Here is a 20,921-nt window from a genome sequence, read left to right on the forward strand (position 1 = left end):
CTTTATAATATTAGTGTGATTAGTGTGATAATTAGCGCTGACATTCAAATTAACTCTCGTAAACAGAAAAAAATCAATAAAACTGATGATTTTAATGCACTATTGCACCCGAGCCGACACCGACAAGTTACAACCTGTCCGTCGTGATATGGTTAAAAGAATGAATGCTTAGAACGCGTCATGGCTTTTTTTCATTGCCACAACGCGTTGAGATCGAATAGCATGTCAGCCACGACACGAATTTCGCTATTTGGTCTTTCTATGATTGCCACAACGCGTCGTGCGCGTTTTTATTAGACCCATGACACGAATTACGCCATGTGGATGTTTTACTGTGACGCGCGCGTATAACGCGTTGTGAGCTATTTTTCAGCTCACTGACCGTTTTCGATCTTTGAGCGTAACATAGATATAGATATGCCAAGCTGACTTTGTTTGTATGTCACGCTTTTACTATTATGAAAACAATTTCACCAATGAAATCCTACAATATCAAAGAGTAACAAGCTTAATATTTATCGCCGTATAAAACAAGGCAAATAATTTTTGAAATGAAAATATGTAAATATCTGTCTTTGATTCGGAGGGCGTAGGTTCGAATCCGATCCGAGCTATGCGTCTTTTCATAAAATTTCACATGCCCCAAACTGTGAAAAAAAAACATCGTGAGGAAACCTGCATACCAGAGAATTTTCTCAATTATCTGCGTGTGTGAAGTCTGCCAATCCGGATTGGGCCAGCGTGGTGGACTATTGGCCTGACCCCTCTCATTCTGAGAGGAAACTCGTGCTCAACAGTGAGCCGAATATGAATTGTTAATGATGATTTAAAAACTCACCTTCTGATTGATCAGCGACATTGTTATTTGATGTTTGCTTTCTAGTTTGAAAGCCCTATGACTCAGTGGTTAAAATCTGCCTTCTACATCCACGCCGTGTTCGATTCCTAGCTAACCAGACAATATTTGTGTTGTAAACACTATTTTACTATGGATAGTTTTTATTTTATTACTATTTATACATTATACTGAAACATCAGCTAGTATTTTTTTTTGAGGCTAATTTTTTTTTTTTTTTTAAATATACTTGTTTTTTTGTTATTATTGTAAACACACTACACTATCGCTTGCTCGACATAAAGTAAATAAACTGTAATGACATCTTTACGCTTATTGATCTATTAATAATTATCTATAATCAATAAATAATTATCCATAATTACCAACACTTTCATCACAATATAAAATGAAGGCGCTTCCGTTGGATGTTCTTTTTAGATCTTTTATTGCATTGAACAGATTTCAATGCAGTTTTTACCAATAGATAGACATAGGCATACATAGAGAGGTGCGTATCCACCCTAGGATTCTGGGCTAACGCAATGTAAATATAGTGATTAAAGAAGGCTTCAAAATTAAAAAAAAAATCAAAATTCATTTATTTAAGTAGGCTCAGTTTACAATCACTTTAGATACGTCAGTAGACTATTTGTAAAGATTCTACCACCGGTTCGGAAGGCAGGTTCTGCTGAGAAGATACCGGCAAGAAACTCAACAGTTGCTCTTTTAAAAAAAATCATACAATATTGTAATTTACAATTGATGACAACATTACAATTTCTTATAGTTTTACTTCCTGTGTGAAGGTGGAAGCTGATCCAACGGCCTCCAAGCATCTTTATCATTAAGGAACTCATCAATGTTGTAGTACCCTCGACTAGGTAAATGTTTTAACACATTGCTTAAAGCTATGCATTGGCAGGTCCATCACAGTCTTGGGGATCTTGTTATAGAAGAGTACACCCAAACCTACATAAGATTTTTTTACTCTTTGGAGACTTTTTCATCATCATCATCATCATATCAGCCGATCGACGTCCACTGCAGGACATAGGACTTTTGTAGGGACTTTATCACTATATAGTATAAAACAAAGTCGCTTTCTCTGTGCCTATATCCATATGAATGCTTATATCTTTAAAACTACGCATCGGATTTTGATGCGGTTTTTTTTAATATATAGAGTGATTGAAGTGGAAGGTTTATAAGTATTACTAGCGACCCGCCCTGGCTTCGCACGGGTATCACACTAATATTATAAAGGCGAAAGTTTATGTGTGTGTTTGCAACTCCTTTACTGAAGCGATTTGGCTGAAATTTGGAATGGAAATAGATTTTACTCTATATTAACACATAGGCTACTTTTCGTCCCGTAAAAATTCATGGTTCCCGTGGAATTTGTGAAAAACTGAATGGGGATGATGACTAGGTATGAATATATTGATTTGATGATACATTCGGGTAAATAATTTGATTTTCCTTAATAAATAAATAAGGTAAATGTTAACTAATTTATACATAAAAAGCAAAGATTGACTGGATATTTGCAAAAATAAATAAGATTATAAAATTTCATAATCTATTAAATATCTTTTATCGTAATTAGATGAAAATTCATACAGTTTTAGCTTCCTTGGGTACATTAAATGTGATTTTTTCTAATATGTGAACTATAAACATAAACGCACAAATAACAAAGATACCTACGACGTCATTAATTCGTACCATTTTGTATGGGGCGTTTTTCAGGGATCCGCGGCAGCGCCGCAAATCTGACCCTTTAAATCCCTGTAGCTCCGAAAGTAATGATCGCAGATACCCTGTTACTTTTACAAAATTGCTTTACTATTAGCATACTCTTAATTTATATACAATTTAAAAAGCTGTCATCATCCCTATTCCACGCAGACGAAAACGCGGGCGTCCGCTAGTATATAATAAAACTGCATCATTGGTACAGTGATCTTAGTCACTGGTCGTCGGTTCGATTCCTGAGTCAGGCTGTGAAATATTGAGCTTGTTGTATGCAAGATTCCGCCGCCGAGGAAAAACCGGTAATCCATTGTTTATCATTAAAACATGACAGTTATCGTTATAAAGTGAACGATTATCACATAAGCCCGCATCGCATAGCAGTGTGGTGGGCTAAAGCTACAGCTCCCATATGGAGAGAGGCTGATGATAATAGGGATGGTGACAAGGTATCAATATACTAGATGACGCCGCGCGGTTTCACCCTCGTGGTTCCCGTTCCTGTAGGAATATGGGGGTAATATATAGCCTATTGCCTTCCTCGATAAATAGGCTATCTAACACTGAAAGAATTTTTCAAATCGGACCAGTAGTTCCTGAGATTAGCGCGTTCAATAAAACAAACAAACAAACAAACAAACTCTTCAGCTTTATAATATTAGTATAGATTCATTTTTATGGCGCATTCCGGTAAATAAGGTGAATATTAACTAATAAACTCATATGCAGCTCACTGCTGAGCACGAGTCTCCTCTCCTACCTACCTACCTACCTACCTACCTACCTACCGTACCTGTTCCCGTATATAGTCTCCTATAGCCTTCCTCGATAAACGATTAGCGCGTTCAAACAAACAAACTCTTCAGCTTTATTATATTAGTATAGATTTGGGTAAATAAGGCCAGTGTTGATTAAATAACCCATATTCAGCTCACTGTTGAGCTCAAGTCTCCTCTCAAAATGACAGGGTTTAGGCCAATAGTCCATCACGCTGGCCCAATGCGAATTGGCAGACTTCACACACGCAGAGAATTGAGATAATTCTCTGGTATGCAGGTTTCCTCACGATGTTTTTCCTTCACCGTTTGAGACACGTGATATTTATTTTTTTAAATGGCACACAACTTAAATGTTTTACGTGAATGCCCCGGACTCGAACCTACGCCCTCCGAAATCTTTTCGGTTATGCATTTTAAGAGATTAAATATATTACTATATTTTAAATTAAAACAGACAGACTATCGCATTTATAATACAAGTAGGTATGTACCTAAATATAGATTTGGAGTTTGTACAACATTTACATTTATCATCGTCTGCTAAAAATTCCATAATCTTTGCCATCAATCAGTGTTAACATAACATGGTCTCGGATTATTGTGATATGTTTACAATTTACATCAATCTACTATTTAATGCCAAAATATATTCATTTGATTTAGATCTATTCCAGGGGCGTATCTACCCATAACTGGGCATTAACTCGTTAATCCATTAATCGTTAATTAACGAAGTTAACATTTCGATCATCGAATTAACTTTTAAAAATGTTAATGGACACGTTATCTTCCGTTAATATGCAGAAGAAGTTTTGACGGCCTCCGTGACGCAGTGGTATGCGCGGTGGATTTACAAAACGGAAATCCTGGGTTCGATCCCCGGGTGGGCCGATTGAGGTTTTCTTAATTAGTCCAGGTCTGGCTGGTGGGAGGCTTCGGCCGTGGCTAGTTACCACCCTACCGGCAAAGACGTACCGATCACGCAGAGATACTCTTAACATAGTTCGTTCCATCCATCGCCCGGTGAGTGACTCTACTGTTAGTAGTTAGTAGCCTATTTGTTAATCCAGGGTATTACCTATCTTCGTTTCAAATTTCAGCCAAATCGGTTCAGTAGTAACGACGTCATAGAGTAACAAACATCCATACAAACTTTCGCGTTTATAATATTAGTAGGATTTTAAAGAGGAAAAGTTTGTGGTATTGTAGAGAGTAATCTCTGGATGTACTGAATGTTTATACCTAAATGTACAATTATTTCCAAAACCTCGAAAAATATTATAAAATACTAGCTGACGCCGCGTGGTTTTACCCGCGTGGTTCCCGTTCCCGTAGGAATACGGGGATAATATATAGCCTATAGCCTTCCTCAATAAATGGGCTATCTAAAGCAGAAAGAATTTTTCAAATCGGACCAGTAGTTCTTGAGATTAGTGCGTTCAATCAAACAAACAAACTCTTCAGCTTTATAATATTAGTATAGATAATCGAAAGTCTAAAACAGCCTGGACCACAAATCCGCCACTGGCTTACCCTAGTCAAACACCTTGTGCGCGCTACTGTTGGAGAGTATGTACGCATTTAATTGATTGAAGACCGATGTTAATGATGATTGAGTTACAGAGAGACAATGATTAGATTTATGCTACGCACACACCATCCAACAAATCCACGTGCCTGCAGCGCTAACATTGACAACCGATAAAACTGATCTTGTGTTGATCGCGATGTGCATGACATCATGCCGATCGTGACCAACACATCCTCCTGGGTCCTGGGTTCGATCCCCGGCTGGGCTAATTAAGGTTTTCTTAGTTGGTTAGTTAGCACCCTACCGACATAGACGTACCGCTAAGCGATTTAGCGTTCCGGTACGTTGTCGTGTAGAAACCGAAGGGGGTGTGGATAAGTTGATTTTCATCCTCCTCCTAACAAATTAGCCCGCTTCCATCTTAGACTGCATCATCACTTACCATCATGTGAGATTGTAGTCAAGGGCCAACTTATAGAGAACTAGCGGACGCCCGCGACTTTTCCGCGTGAATTTCGATGTCAACTTTACTACTACCCCTACCCTACCCCTACCCTACCACTACCCCAACCCTATTCCTACCCTACCCAACCCCTACCTCTACCCTACCCCTACCCCCACCCTACCCCTACCCTAACCTTACCCTACCCCAAACCTACCCCTACCCTACCCCTACCTTACCTACACCCTACCCCTACCTTACCTACACCCTACCCCCATCCTACCCCTACCCTACCACTTCCCTATCCTACCCGTACCTCTACCCTACCACTATCCTACCCAGCGTCGGATCGAGGTAAATTTTAGAATGGAGCGAGATCCAATTATGGCGCCTTTCGCGCACGTAAATTCATCACATAAATTTCTTTTCGATCTTGTCTTTACCATTTCGGCGCCCCCTAGGATTTAGCGCCTGGAGCGACCGCTCCTTTCGCCGTATGGACGGTCCGGCCCTGATCCTACCTCTACCCCTACCCTACCATTTCCCTATCCTACCCGTACCTCTACCCTACCACTACCCTACCACTACCCCTACGCTTCCCTATCCGTACCCTACCCTACCCTATAACTTCTCTATCTTACTCCTACCCTTAGCAAAATCGGTCCAGTCCTTCGAGAGTGGTGGTATGACCAAGGGAAATAGAGACTTCTGTGCTAATAATACATATAAAGAGGTAAAGTTCGTGTGGTTGTAGGAGGTAATCTCTGGATCCACTGGACCGATTTGGAAAATTGTTTTACCAATAGAAAGCTACGTTATTTGCGAGTGTCATAGGCTATGTTTGATCCCCATATCCACACAGGAACGGGAATTTCGTAAAAGAAAGCACCGGGCGTCATATAGCGGAATTTTTGCGTCTTTTAGAAATTTTGTATTATCTCCGAAACTATTTAAGTAATTAACATACTGTAAAGGGCAAATCTTATCTCCATAATATCCTTGTGATTATTAAATAATTTATTTTAATAAGGATTAAAGTTTATTTGTATAAATAATGACATAAACCTAAGTATATAAGTATAAAAATTTTAATAAAAAAAATTCAACCGACTTCCAACTCAAAAATTAAGCTAAACTAAAAAGCAAAAAATAACATCTTACCTATGTGATACCTTCTGATCAATTTGAAGGCGGTGCCAAGCCAGTGATGTTTTAATTCAAGCCGTTTAAATTACATAATTTCTGTGGTTCTTTCAGAAACGGCTTTAATTAAAACATGACACTGGATTGGCACCGCCTTCAAATTGATCAGAAGGTAGCACATAGGTAAGATGTTATTTTTTGCTTTTTAGTTTAGCTTAATTTTTGAGTTGGAAGTCGGTTGAATTTTTTTTATTAAAATTTTTATTTTTTTATTTTTAGTGTTAGCATACCCACTGTGTGTGTACAGTCACAACCTATCTAAGTGGAAAGTTCTTATCAATACAAAATTATCAAGTCCAAACACAAGGTAGCTACTGTGAACCGTCGAGGAGTTCTCTTCACTGTGCTTTGTCTTCATCACCAGACCTTTAATACAGTCGCAATCCATCTAGGTGGAAAGTTCTCATCAATACAAATTTATCAAGTCCAAACACAAGGTAGCTACTGTGAACCGTCGAGCAGTTCTCTTCACTGTCCCTCGTCTTCATCATCAGACCCTTAATACAGTCACAATCCATCTAGGTGGAAAGTTTTCATCAATACAAATTTATCAAGTCCAAACACAAGGTAGCTACTGTGAACCGTCGAGGAGTTCTCTTCACTGTCCCTCGTCTTCATCACCAGACCCTTAATACAGTCACAATCCTTCTAGGTGGAAAGTTCTCATCAATACAAATTTATCAAGTCCAAACACAAGGTAGCTACTGTGAACCGTCGAGGAGTTCTCTTCACTGTCCCTCGTCTTCATCATCAGACCCTTAATACAGTCACAATCCATCTAGGTAGTAAGTTCTCATCAATACAAATTTATCAAGTCCAAACACAAGGTAGCTACTGTGAACCGTCGAGGAGTTCTCTTCACTGTCCCTCGTCTTCATCACCAGACCCTTAATACAGTCACAACCCATATAGGTGGAAAGTACTCATCAATACAAATTAATCGAGCCCAAACAAAAGGTGACTGCTGTAAATCCTTGACGAGTTCCATCGTCTGTGTTTCGGCTCCATCATCAGACCAACTCCAAACCTTCATAAAGTTGTAGTGGTTTAAAATACCTTATGGAAACACTAACAAACGTACTAGCCATCTCTACAACTTTCGAAAGTTCCCCTCAATTTCTCCAGGATGCCATCATCAGATCCTGACATGAAAAAAATGGGACCACCCTGGAAGTAAACCCTACAAAACAAAAAAAGAATTTTCAAAATCGGTCCATAATTGACGGAATTATCGCTGGACATACATAAAAAAAAAAAAAAAAAAAAAAAAAAAAAAAAACATACATACAGCCGAACGTAGAACCTCCTCCTTTTTGGAAGTCGGTTAAAAACACAAAAGGTACTATATCTGCTAATATATAGAAGATAGGTATATGGTGTCGCGGACTTTTTTGTAGAACTTTTAAAGATACATAAAGCCTCCATACATTAATTTCAATTTTACACAATAGTTAAGGCAGCGCATGCGAATAAGTCTGTTTAAGAGGATTTTCAGTCCGACCTGTATGACAAAAACTGTGATAACTCGGCTAATATATATGATACCTATATAAAATATAGCCTATAGCACTCCCCGATAATGTAGCATTCTACTGGTGAAGTTGAAATCGAACCAGTAGTTCCGAAGATTACCTCATTTAAAAAATGTGACAAACTTACAAACTTACAAACTTTACCTCTTTATAATATTAAGTATAGATATAGATATAGATAAAAAAAACACGTGTGGCACTCGGGGACTGCCGCGGTAAAGCTATAATTATTTATTTATTTTATACTAGCGGACGCCCGCTTCTTCGACGCGTGGAATTCAGTTTTTCACAAATCCCGCGGGAACCATGGATTTTTCCGAAATGAAAAGAAGCCCATGTGTTAATCCAGAGTAAAATCTGTTTCCGTTCCAAATTTCAGCCAAATCGCTTCAGTAGACGCAGCGTTAAAGAGGAACAAACATTCTTACACACTTACCCACTTACACACTTACATACAAACTTTATAATATTTATAATATTAGTGTGATAGTGTGAAGTGTGATTAGTGTGATAAGCAGTATTTTTTTTCTTTAGAAAAGAATAAAAGAAATAAATTGATTGATTGATTGATAAATAAATAATAAAAAAATGTCATTAATGTGTATTAAATGTGTTAACTTGATGCCATAGGCGTATGTAGCGGGTGGGCTGGGTGGGTCGGGCCCACCCAAGAATGGTCCAGTGGCCGCCCTAGGATACTGATACCTCTGATTTGAAATTCTATGATGGACGCGAAAATTAGATACAAAGAAAAAATAATAAAATAAGTCGAGTCATATCAGAGTTCTGCGTCCACAAATATTGTTAACGAAATTTTTATATTGAGTCGATTCTGTTCAGTAATTTGTGGGCCCACCCCAGGCCTCAGACCAATTATAGAAGGACCTGTATCGCACTCATAGTCACGAACAAAATTGTCTGTCATTTTCTGAAGAAAACGAGCTTTGATTTGGTATATATCTTATACTAAACTAGAAGATTTTGCCCGTTTTTTACAGAATTTAATTACACAAAAAGGTATTTTTACGGTGCTCTTTAACCGACGAACACGATTACAACTGTTTAACATCGATTTTATAGAGACAGTTTTTATAATCGCATTAGATCGTTGATCATATACTTTGACAGAAAAGTAAGATATAGCGAGGCAGGTCCTATACAATAATTGGTCTGAGCCCCAGGCCCACCTCAGTGATCCTAGATACGCCAATGCTTGATGCATGGCTTGGGTGTTAATTTCTTGATTCGGTCGCCGCGCTCAAAGCCCGCGATAAAAGCTATACAACAGCTTAAAAAAATCACTTTTATCGAACGTCAAGCCGTCAGCGCTGCAGGCACGTGCACTTACGAGTAAGTTGGATGGTGTGTGGCTAGCTTTATCACTAACGATTACTAATCACTTTGGATGAAGATTACCCCCATCTAGTAGATAAAACTTAAAATACATGTCAAGATATGATCGATCTTTTTCAATTCATTCATTATTCATTATCTCATAAATACGTAATTCTCTCTCCACTTATGATTTTAAAATTATAAATTTTTTGTTTAAATTTTGTTTTATTTCCTTTCTATTTGTCAATTTTAATTTCTATTATTCGTACGACTTGTACTTTTTGCATGCTGCGTCTACCTATAAGTTAAATTATATGTGTGAAGCTACCCTTATTTGTAAAATATTTTGTATGTTGTTCACTGTTCATATAATTTTGTTGATGGTCCAAATAATAAAAAAAAAAAATATATCAACCCATATTTGGCTTACTGCTGAGCTCGGGTCTCCTCTCAGAATGAGAGGGGTTAGGCCAATAGTCCACCATGCTGGCCCAATGCGGATTGGCAGACTTCACACACGCAGAGAATTAAGAAAATCCTCTGGTATGCAGGTTTCCTCACGATGTTTTCCTTCACCGTTTGAGACACGTGATGTTTAATTTCTTAAAATGCACACAACTGAAAAGTTGGAGATGCATGCCCCAGACCGGATTCGAACCCACACCAGAGGTTATATCTACTGGGCTATCACGGCGTTTTTCAGTTTTTTTTTTATTCTTTACAAGTTAGCCCTTGACTACAATCTCACCTGATGGTAAGTGATGATGCAGTCTAAAATGGAAGCGGGCTAACTTGTTAGGAGGAAGATGAAAATCCACACCTCTTTCGGTTTCTACAGGGCATGGTACCGCAACGCTAAATCGCTTGGCAGCGCTAAATCTCAATCTGCCCAGCTGGGGATCGAACCCACGACCTCCGTTCTGTAAATCCACCGCGCATACCACTGCGCCACGGAGGCCGTCAAAGTTGAACATCTAATATGACCTGATGACCCTAATGTGGGACGCTACATGCGTTGACACATCACCGTGTCATATCAGGGAGACAGAATCAAGACCGGAAGCCGCAGCAAGAAAAAGCTGAAACCGGTAAGTGGCTCAAGTATGCCTCTCTGACAGAGAGTTACATATTTGTACCCTTGGAGACCCTTGGGCCATGGAGTCGCAGTGCCAAAAAATTTCACCAAATCATTTCACCGCAGCTAGTTGCCTCGACTGGTGACAGAAGGGCTGGCTCATTTTGCGCAAAAGCCTATCTGTCCAGCGCGGAAATGCAGCCAGTATTCTTGCCACCATTCCACGTGGGTATGATTTGTATAGTTGTTAGAATAAGTTAGCATAAGTTCCATAATGTATTCTTTGTTAATAAAAAAAAGAATCTAATATTAAATAGAATGTATTACATTAATTTTAAAACGTCAAAAAATACATTTGGAAGTTAATGAGCGCAACGAATTAATATATAATTAATTCCATAACTAGCTATGTAAATTATAGCCACCATAACAATTAATTATCATGTTCTTTGTTAACCTATACCAGGGTTTCTCAAACTTTCGACTCCACGAACCCCTGTTAAAATTTCCAAGTGACAGCGAACCCCAGCGAAGTAATAAAAACCCCTTACTAAACCCCTCCCAGGATAAAAAAAAACACTGTTGAAGAAAATAAGGTTTTTATTTGAATAAAACACATAAAGTACCAAAAGAAATGTCTTTGTAATATTAATGTGAAGGGTGTGCTTGTTTCTTCACGCAAATGGATTAAATGTTAGGAGTAATTTTGGACAATTTTAACCTTCTTTTATTCTGACTCGATATCAGTTATCCAGCCACCATTACGTAAATCTTGTCGCGAACCCCCTGCCGTCGAAAAGCGAACCCCTAGGGGTTCGCGTACTCTACTTTGAGAAACCCTGATCTATACTAATTACTAGCAAATGTATACGCGTTTTCATCCGCATAGTTCCCGTTACCGTGAAAATACAGGGATAAAATATTGTCTATGTTCATCAGGAATAATGTAGGATTATAATAGTGCAAGAATTTCCTAAATCGGTTCAGAAGATAGTGTTTACCTTCTACAACCTCATGAACTTTTTTCACAAAGAAGTTTTCGTTGAATGTAATATATTATAATATGATATAATACAGGGTGATTCGGTCTTTAGTGCGGATATTTTTTTTCGTGGTTCTGTATCAATAATAGAATATAAATCTACAAACAGTTCGATACATTTTATGTAATTTTTTTTTTAATTTATGTCTCTAAAATAACAAAATAATGTACATATTATTACTAAACAAGATATATTCAGCTTAAAAGTGATCTGGTGACGTCCTTTAGGTATCAAACGAAAATAAAATAAACGCACAATAGGGTGACCCTAAAATTCTGTTCAAAAGTAAATAACTTTAGCTAACGTTAATTTTGTTATTTTTGAGTTAAAAAAAAAAAAAGAAAAAATACGTGATCATTAAATTTTGTTTATGTACAAAATATAAAAATATCCGCACTAAAAAAATTTTCTTCCTGTATATTATTACGGATTAGGCTTATTAATAGGCTTCAAAAACTTTAATATCTTGTAAATTTTAACATTCCTGCTTCGGTTTAGCAAGGCACTAGACGGGCTTTAGATTTTTATGACAAAATAATCAATTTAAAAAAATTTGAATTAGTAATTAATATAAAATAAATTTAATAATAAAAAAAAAATTAGTTAACCCTTAATTTAATATTTGTTAGTTACTTCATGAGGTGTTACAATGTATACATACAGACAGGTTAATTGTTTGTATTTAATTTTAAAAATAATCCAATAGTTATCTAGAGATTTCAAAATATGCCTATGTCATTTTGAGTTTAGAGTATTGAACCTAACAGTGAACCTTGCGGTACACCAGCTTACAAAGGATAAAACTTAGGACTATTCATCTTCTTTTATTTGGAAGATTCTATCAATCAATCCAAAGAAGCTAGCTGTATTTTAGTTTAGAATAGTAGCCCTGTATGATCTACCCTGTCGAAGGCTTGCTACACATCTAAGATTGCAAAAAATCAGTATTCTCTATTTCCAAGAGTTTTCCTATAATGGTTTTGCATATTCTATGATTATTTTCTATCTTTTTGTTGATTATTAAAATAATTTTGTTTTCTAAATTGCAGATTCTAGCTCTGGGCACTATGACATTAACATCTATATCAGTCGGGTTTGCGTACGGCCACTTGTCGGGCCTGGTCCGTGCTCTGCAGAAACATGAAGATGGAATTACGCTCAACGAAGGTCAAATATCTCTTATAGGTAAGCTTGAGCAATTGTCAGATAAATATTTTGTGCCAAGATCTTATAATTTATCTTTACTAATATTATAAGAAGGAAAGATGTGATTGTTTGAAACTATCGAACCGATTTCAAAAAATCCTTCATTGTGGGAAGCTACGCTGTCCCCGGGTGCTATAGGCTTTATTTTATCCCCGTATTCCTACGGGAACAGGAACTCGCGGGTAAAACAGCGTAGCATCTGCTAGTATTAATATAAAACAAATATACTCGTATATACTCGTACAATAATGAGATAGGTAGAGAGACAATAAACGATTGTTCATGACTTTTCATTCTACATTCATTTTTTTTTATTTTCAGCTGCCTGTATGATATTCTGCTGTACAGTGGGCATCACATTCCTCGCTTTTTGTGGCGACTCTATCGGCAGAAGATGGTGTAGCACACTCTTCTCTATCCCATTGCTGTTAAGCTGGATACTCGTGTACTTTGCAAGAGGATTCATACTTTTGATAGCTTCTAGAATACTCGCTGGAATCGCTGCTGGTGCGTTGACTGTACTCAATTTAGTGGCGGCAGCAGAGCTCACCTCACCGAAATCTAGGGCATTCTTCCAGAGTATAGTGTCAATGGTTGCACCAGCTCTGGGTACAGGATTGGGGCATGCTTTTGGTGTAATAATCCATTGGAGGACTTTAGCAATAGCTGGAATAATTCTGTCTGCTATCCATACATGTCTGCCATTATTTTGCGTCGAATCACCCCACTGGTTGGCATCTAGAGGTAAATTCGACGAATGTGAAGTCGCTTTCCGACAATTACACGGTCCAAAGCGTTCAGAAGCCGAATTGAGAATGTTAATAACATTTGAAAGCAATAAACAGAAGAGGACGACAGTTAACAACGGTTTCAAGAAAGTTGTTGCTGCGTTTAGAAAGAGATACTTATGGGGTTTGATTTTAATGAATTTCTTCATAAATGTGTATTATGCTGCCGCTGGGAAAGTAGTTTTTACTAATCTAGCGACTGTTATGTTGGAAGAAATGACTGGGACGTCTGATATTTTGTTATACACGCTATTGGTCGACGGTTTTATTGTAATAGGCACATGTATATCTTGTGCTTTGATAAGAAAGTTATCAGTACGTGTGCTTTTATTCTCATCTGGTGTAATTGCTAATTTGTTGTTAATTATTTTAAGTGCATGCTTATATTTTAAATCTAATGATGTTTATTTCCAATGGATAAACGTTAGTATTCTTGCATTCTATTATATTATAGTACATGCAGGTCCCTATCCTGTAATGGACATTTTGTTGGGTGAGATGTTCCCTTTGGAGATCAAGTTATACTGCTTCTTGTTGTCTACACCAGCGGTTGTCTCTACTGTAGTCGCTGGAATAATGTTTATGCCAAATCTAGTCACTGCTATCGGCTACCATGGGCTGTTCCTCCTCAATTCAGTCATCTCCTGCATCTGTATGGGTTACTTTTGGGTAACTTTACCAGAAACTAAGGGGAAGACGTTGCAAGAAATCGAAATTTACTTCAAAAAGAACGATTTTGACGAATGTAATGTTAGTTTTGATGATCAAGTAAAAACTTTTATATGATTTTTATTTTTTATTGTATATTTTTTGTGTTAGTTACCTCATAACTACGTGCTTTATTGACCAACTTTGAAAAACTGTTTTTTTTTTCTGAAAGAGTGATCCCAAATTGGTCCTATTTAATTTTGATTTTCATGAAAGTAAAGTACTTTTGTGTTAAAATTTAACTGAATAAAATCTTTTTTACAAAATTTACAAACTTCAAACAAAGAATTATTACTGATTAGCGTAATGTGATCACAAAGCGTCTCCACTCAGCAGTTAGCTGAGTCTGTCAGAAAACCTAATTATTCTTCCGTTATTTATGTGAGTTATTATCGAAAATTATCATGCAACCATAGATATTTATAGAACTCATAAATATTTTTTTCGTTTCTAATTTAAATATCTACTAGAAGTATTTAAATTAGAAACATCACATACTTCTAACTGCCACTAAGCTTTAAGGTTATAATAACAGGCACAATACGGCTTAAATCTTTAATTACGGGCTTGTAAGTTGCGGATGCTGATTTGTTCACATCCGCAGATGCGAATGCGGATGCGGATGTTGAAGATTTTATGTAAATAAAGTCTATTCATGAAGAATTAAAACAATGGTAACTTAATTATTAATATATTTATTGTAATAAATCAAACATAAGTACTTATTTTTATATTAAACGCCTACTGGTTCTTATATTATAGGGGGGAAAATAGGAGCATTATATATCTATATCTATATCTATATCTATATCTATATCTATATCTATATCTATATCTATATCTATATCTATATCTAAACTTATAATAAAACTGCTCTGAAACGAATGTATCATTAAAATCAATATATTCAAACCTAGTCATCATCCCCATTGCCGCCTTTTCTGATTCAAGGCGATTACGCAGAGGTTCCTAGATCCGCGCTACTAATTATGAGCTATGGTCCTGAGATAGGTAAATACGGTAGCAAATTAAATAGAGCCTCAATAGCTCAACGGTCAAACACTCATACTTTACCATTTTTAACAAAAAAGGACGAGGTTCCTAATTCGGGTCTGTATTTTATTATATGCTATGCAATTACTCAAAGACCTGACCTAAAGGCTTGGACCGATTTGATTATATTAATTTTTTGTTTCAAAATATATACTCCTGTGGTGGTCTCAGTGTCATGGGGAACTTTAAAAATCGCATGGACGTCACCGCTTTCAAACTGATCTGCAGGGAGAACATATCAGGGGTGGTGGTTCGATCCCCATCCCGTTGGTCTATTGTCGTACCCACTCCTAACACTGTCTTTCGCGACTAGTTGCACGGGAATGGAATTTTTTTCGAAGCATCTAAGCCTATAGTTAAAACGCCAATTATCAAATAAGACTTTTTAATTGTTCATTATTATTCAACACTTCCTCAATATCGAAGTTCTTCGTCTTAAAATACACCTCGATCTCTTGTAACGTCTTCCCTTTCGTTTCTGGCAGCCTTATGTAGAAGTACAGAAGACATACCGACATTATTATGGCATTCAGAAAGAATAGACCATGATAACCCATTAGATTCACAATATATGGAACCAGTAACACACATAAGAATATGGTAGCCATGATCATTGGGGAGGATATGAAGAAGAAAAACAATTTGAGCTCCAAGGGAAACAATTCACCCAAAATAATCTCGATAACAGGGTAAGGGCCAGCGTGGATGACTATGAAATAAGCAGCGAGTAATGTTACGTTGATCCATCTAAAATACGCTTCATCATTCTTGAAATACAAGCAAGCACTTAAAATTAACAGAATTGCAATCGAAACCAACGAAGATCTAAACAACGTCACCCTCACTGAAGCTCTTTTGACTAAAACACAAGATATCAAACTGCCCAATAAAACAAACGCATCTACTAACAACGTAAACAACAATATATCGGATGTACCGGTTACGTCTTTCAAAATAACAGTGGCTAAGGTACTAAATATCACTTTACCGGCCGCAGAATAGAACGCATATAAAAATGTAGTCATCAGCATCAAATCCCAGAAGTATCTCTTCTTGAAAACGTTTATCAGTTTCCTCAAAATGTTTTTAGACTTCATCTCTGTTGCTACCTTTTGTTTATTCTTCTCTACCTTGATCAACAAGCTCAACTCCTTCTCTGTATCGACGCCATTGCCGTGGAGTCTTCTAAAAGCTGTCTCACATTGTTCAAACCTCCCTTTTAACGCCAACCAATGTGGACTTTCAAACCAGAAGTATGGTAGAATGACGTGGATTATAGCTAAGAATATTCCTATCAATGCTGAAGTTCTCCAATGCAGTAGTATCCCCAAAACATGGCCAAGTGTAATTCCCACTGTCGGAGACACGACGGTCGCTAAGCTGAGATGAAAACCACGTGTTTCCTGCGTCGCAAATTCTGCTACAACAGCCGTGTGTAGTACCATCAATGGACCTATAACAAAAATCAAAATCAAAATCAAAAATCATTTATTTCAAGTAGGCTCAGTTTACAAGCACTTTTGACACGTCAGTTGACTATTTGTAAAGATTCTACCACCGGTTCGGAAGGCAGGTTCTGCTGAGAAGATACCGGCAAAAAACTCAATAGTTGCTCTTTTGAAAAAGTCATACAGTATTATAATTTACAATTGATAACAATTACTGTTTACATTTCTTATAGTTTTACTTCCTGTGTGAAGGTGGAAGCTGATCCAATGGCCTCCAAGCACTTTTATGTTTAAGGAACTCATCAATGTTGTAGTACCCTCGACTAAGTAAATGTTTTTAACACATTGCTTAAAGTTATGCATTGGCAGGTCCATCACAGTCTTGGGGATCTTGGTACAAAAGAGTAGTACACCCAAACCTACAAAAGATTTTTTTACTCTTTGGAGACGATATGCAGAAATAACTGACTTATGCCCGTGTCTAGTAAGACGTGGGTTTAAATCTCCTTTAACAGATAAATGAATCATCGTCATTATCATATCAGCCGATGGACGTCCACTGCAGGACATAAGCCTTTTGTAGGGACTTTCAAACATCACGATCCTGCCCTTGTCATTCCCATACATTTTTCTAGTTTTCGAAGCGTTTGCGATCGTAGAAAGAGATTCGATGTGCCACTTGGGTACAGGGGCTAAGCCTGCATCCAACGAATCCCTGTGTCAGTCCACCTGGTGGGGGGTCGGTCTTATAAGGCTTAGTTAGCGAACAAGTCTCGGAACCATAGGTCATCACTGGCAACACGCACTGTTCGAAGACTTTTGTCTTTAGACACTGGGGAATTTATATTTTTAATAAGAATAAATGAATATTTAAAAATATATTTTAGAAACAAGTTTGAAGGCATTTTCAAGGCGTCCCATTTTGCCACGTGTGAGACCCCCCCCCCCCCGTACCTCGCTACGCCCATGCCAATAGCGGTCGAACGGGAAATATAACTCTCTCTGTCGTCCCAAGGCAACGAAAACGAAAAAAGAGACGTATGCCTTCTTTAGGACCACCTGCTTCCGTCTACGAGTAGTTTAAAAAATAATGCTCCTTTCTTACCTGTTGACAGACCTGCGAAAAACCTGGATAGTAAGATTACAGCAAAACTGTTCGCATTGTAAAGAAGTATCCAGTTAAGGATAGAAGGTGTTGAACAGATGATGTAGACCCATCTCCTACCAACTCTCTGGCCGACCATAGCCATATAAAGCAGACCGATTATGAAGAAAAGGTTCAGGAACGATGCTGAAATGGAAAAGAAAGCTGTTAAAGAGAAATCGGTTTTCGTAAATGTTATCGCCGTTTAGTGTTTTAAATAGTAGTCTGTGACGGATATGACGTCGCTCGATCTCGTGTTGGCTTCAGTGTGCTCGTGGCGTTCGAGCAGTCCACATCTCTTGTTGTGTAATTCTTTATGGGTTACTTGGGATAGGCGGGGAGAGTGACTTGAGTGGAAAAGGGGAGTGTTTGATATCAGTAAAAGGCGCCTTTAACCTTTACACACATCGTTCACAAGTACGTGACTTCACTCAAGGTCATTCTCTGCCATTCTAGGGACTTATTTTGGTTACAGTTTGATTAAGTTATCCTGACAAGTGTTGTGAATCATAACCTTTGTTCGACATTAGTTTTCTTATATTTGTAATCACTTTTGAGTCCTATTATATATACATTTGGACCTGAAGTTACAGAACCGAAAATAGGCCATAAATTAGTGCATTTAAGGAGATTTCATAAGGCCAATTTTCACGGAAATCTATAATGGCCTAACGGTTAAAATACTTAATGGCTTTTCCTGTAACATCAGTTAGGCAAATGGCTCTGTCTACGTCCTTTTATTCCGTGGCTCTATCCAATCCTGAGACGTCAGCCCATGCTCCTACCCATAGATAAACTAGATGCTTCCGTCCGATATATTATAGGAAGCTAAATCTATGATTATTTACAAAAAGAAAATGAAATCTTATTTATTGAATACCATGTCATTGTAACCTTAGACCATTAATAACAGGACTTGGTTTGCTAACCGTTACCCCTCTGGCAAAGATCAAAAATCTATGATCTAATGCGTTTATAAAAACTGTTGCTACAGAATCGATGTTTCATTGTTGTAATCGTTTTCGTCGTGTAAGGAGCTCCCTAAAATGCCGGTTTGTGTAGTTAAATGGCATGAAAACGGCCAAAATCTTGTAGTTTAGTAAAAGATGGAGTAACGTTTCATTTGAAAGTATTTAGACCTTAATTTTATCAAATTTTTAATAAAAACAATTTATAAAAAGAATCGATTCTTTTGACGAAACAGCCAAACATCGATCAGTAATCGAATATTCTATGTATTTAATCTGTGGATCGTCTAAGCAATGTGTTTGTTAGTGTGTGTAAAAATTACGCGTGTGTGTATTGCGAGTCAAATTTATAGTTGTGTGTAGTGTATGGACATGAATATGGACGATGTGTGAGTTTACCTCGTCCCCCTCAAAAAATGACAGACTTTTTTGTTGGTGAATTTGGGTGCGAACCACGTCCAGTTATTAATGGTCTAAGCATTGTAACACATGTAAGTAGCGTACACATGTAGAGCGTAAGCTGTAATCTTTGTTTTATTAAAACTAATCGTGTATTCTACGCAACAAGCATGTAATTTTGTAACTACCCGCATTTATAGCATTATTTGATTTTTTGTATGTAAAATTTAAATCTAATTAGTATGTACACTCGTAAATAATTATCTTAGTTCAGTTAATTGTAATTCTTTTGAGAAAATAATGATCTGAAACCAGAGGAGCGTCTCCATAGGCTAGTATCATAGCCGATTATGGAATTTGTTCTGTGGTGACTTTGGAAGTTAGCGGTTTTAATAGAAACTCAATATTGTCCAAGTTTAAAACGTAATCTCATATTTTCTGCTGGATATCATTCATCTAAATCATGTCTCCAGTCAGACGCAGAGTCATCACAGTTTGTTCAGGTTGAGTAGATCGAAAGCGCAAACAAATATGGCCGTACTGGTGACGTCATAACACCTCTAGGGCTTTCAGTGAACGAAACCGGGAACGAATTATTGAATAAAAGTCTGATGCAAGAAGATGCATTGGTGGACGAAGGGGTGAATGTGGGCACATACCATCAATGCCCGTTTTTGAGATAAACCGTACTCACCTAATAAAGACATCTGTCCCTCAGTGAGGATGATACCATCTGCTTTACTCTGTAAAGCCACTATTAGTCCACCTACTTGTCCGTGTGTGTATCCGAAAGAGATGCTGGTCCAGTTCAAAGTGAATATCACTAGGAACTGAAAATTATTAATATATTATTAAAATAATGTATATAAGCTAATGTTACGAAACAGAATAGTTTTTTATATGTTTTTATTATACAATCCGCGGATAAAACTGCGAGGCACAGCACATCTATTAAATTAATTACATAAAAAGCGTAGACAGAGATAACTTCGTTAATGCTTTGATTTCTAAACTGACTGTTTGTGTCATTGTCAAACTGTCATCTTCGAATGAAACGTCAAATTTGATTTTGACATTTCAGTGGATCAATAATACAGAAATTCTGTGTTGCGATTTTTATTAAAAATCTACATTTAACTGTGTATTTGAGGGGCGTTGGTTTTCCAAATCGATACGGAAACAGTTCACGTAAGTATTTATCTCCATTTACCTACTCTTTATTATGTTTTGGATGAGTTTTAAGAATCAATTTAAGTACAATGATTTTGACCTATTACACAAACTTTTCCTCCCCTTTCGACTGTTATCAAGACTTTTCTCCCCTAAATTGATGATTGTTTTAATTCGCTGCTTAATTCACTTCCTTAATTAATGATAATTGAGTGAGTGTAAGACTTATTTTAAATTGATTATCGCTATAATGGCAGTATAATGTCCATAGGCCATAACTTAGCTATAAATTAATTTTTTTGAAGTAACTTGAAAATTTTCTCAATTCTCTATGTCCGCACTAGGCCAGCAAGCATGGTGGAGTAAGTAGCCTAACCCCTCTTTTTCTGAGAGGAGACTCAGGCTCAATAGTGAGAATATAGTAGTTTGTGATGAGGGACCGATTTTGAAAATTCTATTACTAGTAATAGAAATGCCACATTATTTGTAACTGTCATAGGCTATATT

The 20,921-nt window shown here is 37.1% G+C and overlaps 1 protein-coding gene across 1 annotated transcript; it reads right to left on the bottom strand.

The window, feature by feature from the left end:
* Window positions 1–14,917: 14,917 nt before the first annotated feature.
* On the bottom strand, window positions 14,918–18,018 carry LOC112056466 (facilitated trehalose transporter Tret1-like). Its single transcript, XM_024096900.2, has 2 exons — window positions 17,839–18,018; window positions 14,918–16,738 (listed from the first exon to the last, which is right to left on the bottom strand). Exons 1-2 carry the CDS (start codon window positions 17,981–17,983, stop codon window positions 15,657–15,659), a joined length of 1,227 nt encoding a protein of 408 aa, XP_023952668.2. The 5' UTR covers window positions 17,984–18,018; the 3' UTR covers window positions 14,918–15,656.
* Window positions 18,019–20,921: the final 2,903 nt, after the last annotated feature.

Source organism: Bicyclus anynana, chromosome 27 (genome assembly GCF_947172395.1).
Source record: "Bicyclus anynana chromosome 27, ilBicAnyn1.1, whole genome shotgun sequence".
NCBI classification, from domain to species: Eukaryota; Metazoa; Arthropoda; class Insecta; order Lepidoptera; family Nymphalidae; genus Bicyclus; species Bicyclus anynana.